At 41.1% G+C, this 12,011-nt stretch overlaps 1 protein-coding gene across 1 annotated transcript in view; it reads left to right on the top strand.

Moving 5' to 3' along the window:
• Nucleotides 1-12,011, top strand: part of RFC5 (replication factor C subunit 5) — a 149,758-nt gene that overhangs the window by 55,695 nt on the left and 82,052 nt on the right. Inside the window, exons 8-9 of the mRNA XM_078667118.1 lie at nucleotides 3,577-3,706; nucleotides 4,716-4,793. Of these exons, the coding sequence (XP_078523244.1) occupies nucleotides 3,577-3,706; nucleotides 4,716-4,793 (208 nt within the window). The remainder of the gene's footprint in view (nucleotides 1-3,576; nucleotides 3,707-4,715; nucleotides 4,794-12,011) is intronic.

The following is a 12,011-nucleotide window of genomic DNA, read 5'->3' as shown; positions in this document are numbered from 1 at the left end:
AATGAACTGGATTGATGGAAAGCCTCTTATATATATGTTTTATATGTAATTTGTTACGGGTATTTGGAAAAAATTAGGCTGGTTACTGTCTAGACTGGGCCTAAAAATGATGCCCCTGAAATGAATATATCCGGCTTTGTCATATGACGCAAGATATTGAGAGAGTTGTAGCTTTTAAAGCAACATAATAATAATAATAATAATGTAACTTTGCATTATGGAACTCTGGGTCTCCCCATTCCAGAATATACCAAAATCCAAAGTACTGATGGGTAGAAACTTAAGACTGATCTTATATTATCACACATGACAGTCCGTTTGAGTAATGGACAGGAGGCCACCCTAATTTGCTAATGCACAACTCCAAGGGCAGGAGATACTGCAGCAGAAAGCTGCTTAACTTTCTTGTCTCTACAGTGTAAGAAAAGGTCAGTGAAGAGGGGAGCGAGCGACTATTGACTTTGGCCATCAATGGGCTTATAGCGGGTACAGGAAACTGCAGTAACTTCTGACCCTTTCCTCCAGCAGGAACAGATTCCTGGTACAGCAAAAGCGCTCAAAAGTTGCCAAATATTTTTGCCTCTTGGCAATTCACAAACCTCGCAAAGTTTTAAAAAAGTTTGCAAACGTGCACTTACCCGAACCGTGCAATTTTGCACATACCTGGGTTTTTAAATAGAGAAACTGATTGTTTCCAATCTCATGTATGCTCTTTTTCAGAGGGTCAAATTAGAAAGATGAAGACTGAGGCCATGTTATTGGAGGGTATTTGATAATAAGCGGGCAATACAAAATGACCCTTAAAGAGGAAGCTTGGACTTGCCTTATGAGCTCATGTAAGGAAAAGGCCACTAGAGGCTTTTGTGCTATCGTGAATGGTGAAAAAGTAAACTGAACCCGAAAGTGATGGGCTGGGGCCTATCATCAATACGGAAGGCTGGGTTAACTTCTTTAAAGGTATTTACTCCTCTGACAGCTGCCAGGTTATGGATCTAACCATTACCTGTCCCTTTCCCCTTAGATATCCAGTTTAACCTCGATAGGTAATTACTGCTATCTCCTCCAGCCCTTCTAGAAAAACATCCCGCCAGATGAGGACCTAATTGTCTTCTGTAAAGAGAACAAGGCTTTGTGGCCCCAATAATTACTGACATCTTAAAAATGCTGCGGTTTACTGTAAGATCCCTGCCTCCTGGCAGCAGGTTGTTATTGTCCCAATATTTAAGAAAGGCAATAGGCCTTGCTGATACAGACCGATCTTGCTTTTGGATCAGTGGTTAAAGTGGTCAGCTGTATCATTTTGTGAAGGGTAGAGGCTTGGGTCCAATAGACTGGTGTCCTTACCAAGGTGCAGTAAGGATTTAGAAAGGGACTGGGGACTCTGGAAAAGTGCCCTAACCGTAGCATACTGGTTGGGAAATATTCCATTGCCAAAAAGGGCTCCCTTTACTTTGCCTTCATTGCTTTAAGCAATACTTTTGACCGTGTGAATCGTTCTAAATTATGGCTTATCCTCATCAGGATAGGCAGGCCCCACATTTTGGTGGATTTTTTTTACGAGCATTACACGGGGTTTCAGAATTGGTCAGGTATGGCACGGCTGGAGAGTGCACATCCCCCTCTACCCTTTTTTGTGGCATTCATTAGGGGTGCGTTTTGGCACAGATTTTTGTTTTTAAAAGAAAATATATATTAATAACCTAAACTCATTCCTTACCACTAAAGGGAAAGATCTACCAATGGTTAACTATTCCCCAGTACCAACTTTTACTTTAGAACGATGATGCTGTCCTCTAGATGTGTAGGTAATCCTTCACTGGAACACATTTGTAATTTGTTTAGTTCATTCTTCGCCTTCAGCACATTAGTTTGGCTCACTGCTGTTCTTATTACAGTGCAGTAAATGCCAACATACACTGCTGCAAAAAACTGTTTGAATCTTTGTATTACGGATGTACGAAGAAATTCATTTATAAAAATGTATTTAAGGAGAATTTCCACCTAAAAATGCCTGAGAAATGACACGCATATTCCCTGTTGCATGAAAATGCTGGACTTCAAACTGTCTCTGCAGTTCAACAGTACAATATCATTGCTGTTCTATTTTACCCTTCCTCGCCACCCTCTCAAATAAAAAGTAAGCAAATGGGACAGAACAGTTGACCACAATTTGTCCTCTCTTTTGGGTCGAGCATTCAAGACCTCTTGTATATACTTTAGTATTTACTTGTGTATGTATTTTGTGGGCTCTGGAGATCAACCCTAGGACTTGCCTGCTTCCGCTTAGGGACTTTTTTTTTTTTTTGTTCGACTGCTTCTATTTCACTATCTTAGTAGAAAACGACCAGTAGAGGTCAGTAAAATACCAGAATCACTTTAGCATTCTCTAGATTCCAGTCCATAGAAATTGACTTCTAAGAGCACATGTAGACAATAATATTTTTTCCAAATCTTGTATTTTCAGTGATGTGACCACCGAAGGCCCTGATTTTGTATTAAAAACAGAGCTTTGGACTATACCGTTTCCAGCTGAAAGGCAATATTTTTCTGTGTGTACCCACCTGGTGTGTCACGTGGTTTGGTGCTTAATTTCCCTCCATGTTAAAGAACAGTAGATGTTCAAGCACCCAGGCTAATGTGCTGCTTAGCTGAATACATGTAAGGTCCCAAAGGCGAGACCGATTGCTTTGCAAATGCTTGTTTTCATAGGCAGCTGGGAGAAGACCTGGGGTGCACAAGATGTCCGTTTACAGAAGATGTGAGCCAAACTAGAGTATTCCCCATCATAGCCTGGTTGGCCTTGCAAATGCAGCAAGAGCCTTTGTGAATCATGCAGGATTTGCACATCCTTGCATGAGACCTATAGTGCCGGACCATAATTCATTGCTTACGAAACCTTTCCTTTACGTTGTTCTATGTATAATGACCAATCCAATACCTTTGCAGTTTCTGTTTACAGAAGATCACACCACTCATGCTAGTTCGTGTGTGTCAAGAGTGAAAGATGATCTTAGGCTCTACTTGTGCTGCCTCTGTCATGCTAAGGATAGGACAGATTTCGCAGAAACAGATTAGATTAAAATGCAAAAAATACCCCTTGAAGTTCGTTTCTTCGTTTTTGAAATATAAATCCTCATGAATTAACATTTATGATGCTTTAAATTTGGGGCTGTTGTATATTCTTAATTGCATAACTTAATGATTGTTTCATGAATTTTATCAAAGCTTGTTTAAGGTCATTTAGGTATAGTGAGTGTTGTAACTAGTCAACTGCTGGTGGAGCTTTCTCTCCAACTGCCACTTTTTCCCGTTTGATTTTAGTTTCATTAATTTCCGTCTTTGTTACCTAACTGGGATGTAAGTGTATAAAAATAGTACATTTATCATTGTTTCACACTAATGCATATACACACGTGCATTCTGCATCGTCTTCGAAAGTTATAACGCAGCCATTTTATCTTTCTTTAATGCGATTCCTGCATTCTGTGGCGACTCACACAATTAACTTTTTTTTTGTTTTGTTTCTTTGCATGAATGGAAAATATAAAATGGATTAATGTCCTCTTATTTTTGCAGAGTACTGCGATGGCTTATGGATCAGTGACGGAGCACAACGTTTACACTTGTACCGGTCACCCACTGAAATCTGACATCGCCAACATCTTAAATTGGATGCTCAATAAGGACTTCACATCTGCTTACAAGAGTATCCTTACATTTGCGTTATAGGTCAAGAATTGTGCTGTACATGGGAGTCTTTAAAAAATACATGCACGCATACATACACCTAAGGGCTTTCAGTTGGCGCTGTTTATCCATTGGTCTGTTGCACTGTCATTCACATTTTGGTTCTTCCTCCATGAAGCATACAGAATGGGGCTAAGAGTAGCCAATTCAGCAATTGATTGCCCAGTGTGTGAGTGATGGCTTTCTGTGCAAGAACAATTTCATCACACAGGGAAAAAATAGTCCCCTTCTGTACGAGCGACTGGTGGTTTATTTTTATCTACAAATTGTTTTCCTGTTGTCTTTCTCCAGTTTGTAATCCACTTTTTTAATTTACTTTATGCAAACGTCAAATATTGTCACTTATTGTCTTTTTTTCCACTTATTTTGGAAAAATGGTTCTCAGTTGATCAATTTTTGCAATTAACTGTTGAGTAGCTGATAGGTACCACGATTGCCCCTTAATATATGGTTTTGTTGTGAAAATGCGGGCACTTTCCACCAGATCCGGGGTAGAGGTTTTGAAAAACCATGTTCTAGTTAAAGGTGTATGTTCACTGATCTTTTATAGCTTACCCTGCTCCCCAGCTCCTCCCTGTACTACTGATCTAAAGGTGCAGAGACTGTGAGAACACAATTGAATTGATATCTGGAGCAGCATTTTAGCACATTTGCAAGGAAAGAGTGACAAGCGCCTGTATTGGTGATGCGTGTTTTTTGTGTACTAGATTTGATAACAGTCCGCTTGTGCTGTGTTGTCTAATGTGGCTGGTGTGTATTTGAGGGAAGTATGTGTTTGCCCATGCTATTGTTTGGTGTGCTCCGGCCATTGCACCACTATTACCCCCCCGCTGCTTTAGTTGTGTGTAATGTGGAGTTTGCAATTGCTGTTGCCTTTGTGTGTTTCTTTTAAATTTGGCCTGCAAAAGCTAATTGATCGCCTCTGATTCCAGTCCTTCATATCGTGAATTATCCTTGACACTGTTAAGGTATCATGGAGCTGAAGACTCTGAAAGGACTTGCATTGCATGACATCCTGACCGAGGTCCACTTGTTTGTGCACAGAGGTATGCATACCTATCATTATTTTACTTGGATTGTAGTAAACTGTAATACCTTGCTTTTCATAGAACTGTGGGTGCTGTGTTTGTGTGAAAGACAGGGCAACTATATTAGGAATTACACTATCACCTTAATCTAGCTGTCTGTAAAACGTGGATAAAATGTGAGCTTTTGGAGTAGTTTTCTAGCATTTTGGACATGTGTAGATTCATAGGTCTTATTTTCTACCACAAAAATGCTTTAATTTTGCATTCTCTCATTGGTCTTGGGCTTTTTGGGAACCACACCATGATAGCAGGCCCATTAGTAGCAGCAGCAAATACGGGTAGGACCTATGTAGTAGTACAGTCCAATATTGGTGAGAAATGATCAGCAAGCCAGTATTATAGCCCCGAAGATTGATTTGAGGCAGCAAGAATAAGTTGTAGGCCTCAGGTTCCAATCCTTCGCTCTTTTCAGGGTGATCAGTTGTACAAGGTACAGGTAAAAAGAGGTTCTCTTAACTAAGTCTATTGGGGATCGGACTTGGGTAAGTACACCTATTAAATTTACATGCTATTTCTGGTTTGTCTAAATGGGTGATGCATTTCACTGGTATATCCCACAATCTGTCTGATCTTGAAAACGTGTATCGTAATGCAGCGGAGCTAATAGCATCCAGCTTGGTGGATGTTGGGCTGCTGCCCGCATGTTCCTGTAGTGCTCCAAAATCATATTTCAAACAAACGTTCTACTTACCAAAGTCCTTAATTATTTCCTGCTCTTTATTGTTCTGAACTTTTAAGGGTTTTGTCATGTATTCATGACGCAAGTGACAGTCCATGCTGGGGAGTGTAACAAAGTTGAAATGCTCAACTACAAATAATGATACCTTTGCTAAAAAGTAATACATTGTAGCAATTTTTCTTTTCAGAATTAACTTTCCCCATAAACTAGGTTGTTGGTTGCAGGCATGTTTCCCCAAAGCACGAATACAACTTGTAGCACACATTGGCTGTGATTAAAAGTAAAATCTTAATTTGATTGAAATCCAAGTCCCTTTACGATTTTGTAAGAAACTATGTTAGTATGGTACCTTGACCACGATTTGAGCTACACTTAGACGAGTAAAAATACATCTTCAGAGTTTGTGAACAAATACTGTCAAAGGATATCCATAGGCAAACACTTAGATCATCAGTGTTGGATGCAAATGGTGATTGAATCCCTGAACCCGGGAAGGAACACAGTGCGTTAGAAGTTTTCAGTCAATTAAAGTACTTAAAACGTACACTAATACACATGAACTTTCTATCACTGGAAATAAATAAAAGGCAGTTATGAGTATCACATCAAAGTTGGCAAAACCTATATGTCCTGAGGACATTCCTATATGTTGTGATCAGATCTAGAGCGCAGATCAGGAAGGGCATTACGGTGAGTTTGGCCTAGAATAAACCTAGGCTAGTACATAATTCGGGTTTATACAAAGTAATGGATTCTTAGCAGGCTTAGAGAACTACACCGACGAGAGCAGCTAGGCCAGTAAGGAATAATTTTCTCCTGAACAAAGGACCTGTTCCATAACGTGCCAAACATTGCCGCCAAGAGAACAGCTTCCAGCTCCAAGATTATATCCATAACCCAACATGATGGATTGCACTCCTAAGAGTACACGTGTGCATGACAGTTAAGAGCAGAAAAGCTGAGGATATCGCAGTACATTGATTAATTTTAAGTAAGAGTATCACTCGCACCCCCCCTTTTTTTTTTTTTTTTTTTTTTGCCCGGTCCTGAGTTTATACTCTCCTATATGTTATTAATAGACTGTAGACTTCAGTTTATTGAAACATTGGAATGTTGAGAACTCTATGGAAGTCAATGGAGTGGCACAGGGTTTATAATGGCTGGTATAATACTTCTACCCCAATATTCGTCTTTGTTTCACCCTTTTTAATTTAGAACATGCTACCGTCAGCACTTCTGCCTCAGGCTATACCCGTTGTTAAAGGACATCAACCTCGTTATAGGCCCTCACCTGCGGCTCAGTCTGATAATACTGGTTCAGGACCTTTAACAACCAGAATAGCCCTCTGCAGCGGGTTGTAAGACTATATTTAAACACACAGGGTTTGTGATAAGCTGGCTTTCTTCTCTCCAATTAAATCTTGAAACATTGTTTTGGAGGCTCCTTGTTTACTTTCTCTGGCAGTTAGACCTGGGCTGAGCTACTTGAAACATATGCTTCTGGTGGAATCTCTTGTAACAAACTTGTACATGTGCCTGCCTTCTGACTATAGCCTCCAGATGATATACAAGGTGTCGGAGAGTGTGATAAAAATGAATAGGAGAAGCAAGGCCATGAATCCTAGGACACCATAATGGAAGCATTTGTTTATTCACTGCACTTCACACAGAATTCTTTTTTTTCAATGCAGAAGAAAAAGGTAAAGTTTTCCTCACTTGAAAATGAAACTAAAGAGAACTGTGAAAGTGTGATCTCCATAATGAGTACCTGTGCACTGCACTGGGCTTTTTTCAGTGTCAAATTAAATGGAGGTGTGTTGGGCCCCTGCACCATTTAGAGCTTTGATATTTAAGGTTTAGAAAAAACAATCCATATTTGTTATTTTTCTAAACTGAAATAGGGTATGTTTGAGGCATGTGTGCTGTAGATATACATGCTTTGCATACTCCTGCCATCTAGTGTTGGGTCCGGATGTTTGCATGTTGTTATTCTAAGAAGTCTTTCCAGTCACGAGGTAAGGTGACCCCTCCTTTCGGTGATAGTATGCATGTGCATCGACCCCACTGTTAGATTGTTTTTTTCGGCCATGGGGTTCGGACGTGTATTGCTGTTCTCCGGTTCGAAAACCGTAGTTCGGGTTCCCTTCGGTGCGCAATCCACTCTACACTCACAGTATTATTTCCGTACGGTATCGGAACATTTCTATATGGTAACGCTTCAACAGGTCCTTCCTCTTCTACAGCAAGGCGATTTTATGTCCACACTAGACTTTAAACACGTAGTTTCACATTCCCATTCATCCAGATCGTCGCTAATATGTCAGATTTGTGATGGCAAACACTATCAGTTCAAAGTACTTCTGTTCAGAGTAACTACTGCTCTGAGTGTTCACAAAATGTCTAGCAGTAGTGGCAACTCATCTCGGGAGACAACAAATTCATGTCTACCCGTACCTAGACGACTGGCTCATCAAAGCCAGCACACACCAAAAGTGTTTAGAACACACTCAGACCACAGTACACCTAGAGCCAGATGTACGACCATTGGCTTTTGCGACTCGCAAATGGCGAAAAATTGCAAGTCGCAAAAGCCAATGTACAACAGTGTCAGAAACACTGTTAGCGATTCCCAATGGGGTCGCAAAATGTGAGACTCATGAAAAATAATGAGCCACTCGTAATTTGCAACCCCATTGGGAATGGCTGGCCCTCCCAGGGATTGTGGCCTGCTGTGCTCAGCAGACCTCCATGTCTGGGACTGCTTTTCAAGAAAGTTTTTTTTTTTTTTTAAATGCAGCCCGTTTTCCTTAAAGTAAAACTGGATGCAATTTAAAAAAAAAAAGAAATGAGACGTTTTCGATTCATTTTTTAAGGGCAGGTAGCAGTCCCTGGGACCACTGCCTGCCCTTAAATAATATTTTTAGAGCCAGTCACAAAGGAGAAGGGGTCCCCTGGGGACCCCTTCCCATTTACCATTCCATTTCCACCCTCATGAAGAGGGCAGTAAATTGTGGGTGTTTTGCGACCGCAATTGCGGTCGCGAAACATTTATACATGGCTTGTGAGTTGCTATTAGGAAGGGAATGCCCCTTCCTAATGGCGAGTCGCAAAACCAATTTAGCGAGTCGCAAATAAATTGTGTCTAGCCAAATAGGCTTTGTGCATGACCCTGTAGGTTTCTGCATGCACAAACGGGTCGCAAACTCGTTTGCACATGCAGAAACAGGTTGAACATCTGGCCTCCACTCCATAAATTAGGTTTCACCCATAAACTAGGTTTCACGGTCCATATTCAAAAGTCTCCCCTACTGGTTTCACGGTCCATATTCAAAAGTCTCCCCTACTGTCTTCCCAGATACAATCCTATTTGGGAGCCACTCTCAACACTAACACGGCTCTAGCCTTCTCCAGTGCAGCCAGAATTTCCAATTTCCAAACTCTATTTCTGCAATTCCACACCAACCAAACCTTGCCAGTCAGGACTTTCATACGGTTGCTGGGAATTATGGCATCATGCATTGCAATAGTGCCTCATGCAAAATTATATATGCGTCCACTACTAGACTGCTTAGCACGTCAGGGGAATCAGTCAGTCCGTTAACAGATCTAATGTTGGTAGACAGCTGCACCCATCAGTCTCTACAGTGGTGGGACTGACAACATGTATCAAAAGGGCGGCCTTTTATCGACCCTGTTCCACTAGCCGTGCTAACAGCAGATGCATCTCTCCCGTTTTTGAGAGCACATCTCCATCATTACACAATTCAGGATCTCTGGGACGACCTACACAAACGACTCCATATCAACTATCTAGAGCTTCTAGCAGTATTTCTTGCGCTGAAAAATTTTCAGTCTAATCTTACAGACAAAGTTGTCCTAGTTTGTACGGACAATATGGCAGCAATGTACTATGTACAAAAACATGGGGGGGAACACGCTCTCCAATTGTCACAACTGTCTTAGACAATTTGGAAATGGGCAATCCATCACAAGATTCACCTTCTGGCAGAACAACTCCCAGGAGTGAACAATCAAATTGCCGACCTCCTCAGCAGAAGGAGACCACAAATACACAAGTGGGAACTTCAGCCCCGAGTTTTCCTTCCATGCTTTCAACAATGGGTATATCTTCAAATAGATCTGTTTGCCACAGCAGACAACGCACAATGCCCAAACTTCGCCTCCAGGTTCCCATACCCTCTATCCAAAGGCAATGCCTTGTGGATGGAAAAGCATATTTGCCTATGCTTTTCCACCTCTCCCTCTCCTTCCATTTTTGGTTCAGAAGCTCAGACAAACATCCCTCACACTGATTCTACTAGCACCCACATGGGGCCGTCAAGCGTAGTGGACCACCCTGTTCGAGCTCTCAGTAGTTCCTCATCAAAATATATATCTCACCTCAAGTCTCCTCACTCAGAACCATGGAGGAATCAAGCATCCAAATCCCAAGGAGCTCAACCTTTAGTCAATAAGTTTGAATATTTAAATGTGCCACCAGACTGTATGACAATTCTGAAGGAAGCAAGAACACCTACTAACAGAGCTTGCTATGCAGCAAAATGGAAACGATTTGTTGTATACTGTAATAACCGAATTCTACCTCTGGATGCTTCCGTTCAGAACATTGTTTATTACCTTCTGCACCTACAGCAATGTGGGCTAGCTTACAAATCAATTGGGTGCATCTTGCAGCAGTAGCTGCGTATTTGCAAAATAGTCAGCATTTGTCTTTGTTCAAAGTTCCTGTCATTAAAGCCTTTATGAAAGACTTAGAGATCTATACCTCCAAGAATTCCCCGGCACCAGGGTGGAATCTTAATGTTGTACAAGACTTATGAGTCCATCCTTTGAACCACTACACAAGTGTCCTTTACAGTTTCTCTCATGGAAGGTTGCATTCCTCATTGCAATAACTTCATTAAGGAGAGTTGGTGAGCTACAGGCACTAACATCAGAAGAACTCTTCTTTAAACTCCATAAAGATAGGGTCGTTCGCACCAATCCCAGATTCCTTCGCAAAATAGTTTCTGCGGGCTCTTCATACTCTTTACTTCAGAAGAGCTCTATTGTATTATATCGAAAGAACAAAAGATTTTCGTAAAACAAAGCAACTGTTTGTTTAATTCACACCACCCCACAAAGGCAATCATATTTCTAAATCTGGCATTTTAAGATGGATTGTCAAGTTAATTCAAATTTGCTATGCAAAAGCTAAAAACGTTATTTATACACCTTAGAGTGCATTCTGCTTGCAAAATAGGGGCATCCATCTGTAAAGCAGCAACAGGGTCTACATTTACCAAACACCATTGTGTGGATATATTAGCACGTCAACAGGCAAATGTAGACCAAGCAGTGCTAAAGAAACTTTTTCAGACGACTGCAACATCTACTGGTTAGCCACCGCTTTGGGAGAATATTGCTATATAGTCTATGCAAAGCATTTGTATCTACAGCACACATGCCTTGAAACGGACTGTTACTTGCCCAATAAGCATCTGTTCTTGGCATGTAGGGCTGTAGATTCACATGCTCTCCCACCTCCCTGGACACCTGTAGTTGTTGCATTTCCCATTATTTACATTACATATGCATGGACATCTCTATACTACACTTACTCCATTCTAACCCTCTTGCGGGAAAACAATGGAGTTGATGCCTATGTGCACTATTACCGAAAGGAGGAGTCACCTTACCTCGTGACTGGAAAGATTTCTTTGAAGAAAAACAACTTGCAAACATCCAAACCAAACACTGGATGACAGGAGTATGCAAAGCATGTGAATCTACAGCCCTACATGCCAAGAAAAGATGCTTACTGGGTAAGTAACCTAATCCTTCTTTCTTGCTTTCCTCATTGCTCGAGTGCCCGCCTCAACCTATCATGGGCTCCCTATTGATTTTTCTTCATAACGGGACACTGCGACTTGAAGAATAATGAAATCTCGCAAGATCAGAACCTGTGGTCTCGAGAAGCCATCTTGGGATCAGGCAATCCATGTTGCCACGACCTATGACTTTTCAAATCCAGTGTGCAATGACACTACTGCTTACCCTTGCCACCAGTACTGCTGGCAGCACAAAGGACTGTCTGCTCCCCTAGCAACTCATTCATCACAGCCGCGATCATAGTGAGGGGCAGTTGTTAATATTTTGGTTTAGGTGTTAGTTATCCCCTATTCCCGTGCTGTGTTCTCGTGTATTTCAGTGGCCTACTGCAGCATATTATAATTTAAATATGGAGCTGAATGAAGACCTGTAAACAGGTTATTGTTCATTTTAAAACTTTTTGGGGGGGGGACTTTAAAAAAAGTAAATAACACAATGGAGAATAACAATTTAAATAAGTGACGGATTAACTGGCACGATTTATTTTTGTTCTAGGCAGCTATATGAATAGGTTCCAATTTGGTGCTGGAAATAATAGGACATTTACAAGTGCACAACAGACTGTGCAGTTTGTCTTTATTTTATTTCCAGCGCTAATTCCGCCT

The sequence above is a fragment of the Lissotriton helveticus genome, chromosome 11 (assembly GCF_964261635.1).
Source record: "Lissotriton helveticus chromosome 11, aLisHel1.1, whole genome shotgun sequence".
NCBI classification, from domain to species: domain Eukaryota; kingdom Metazoa; phylum Chordata; class Amphibia; order Caudata; family Salamandridae; genus Lissotriton; species Lissotriton helveticus.
Note: the sequence above shows the minus strand (reverse complement) of the source record. Positions and strands in the feature narration are given on the sequence as shown.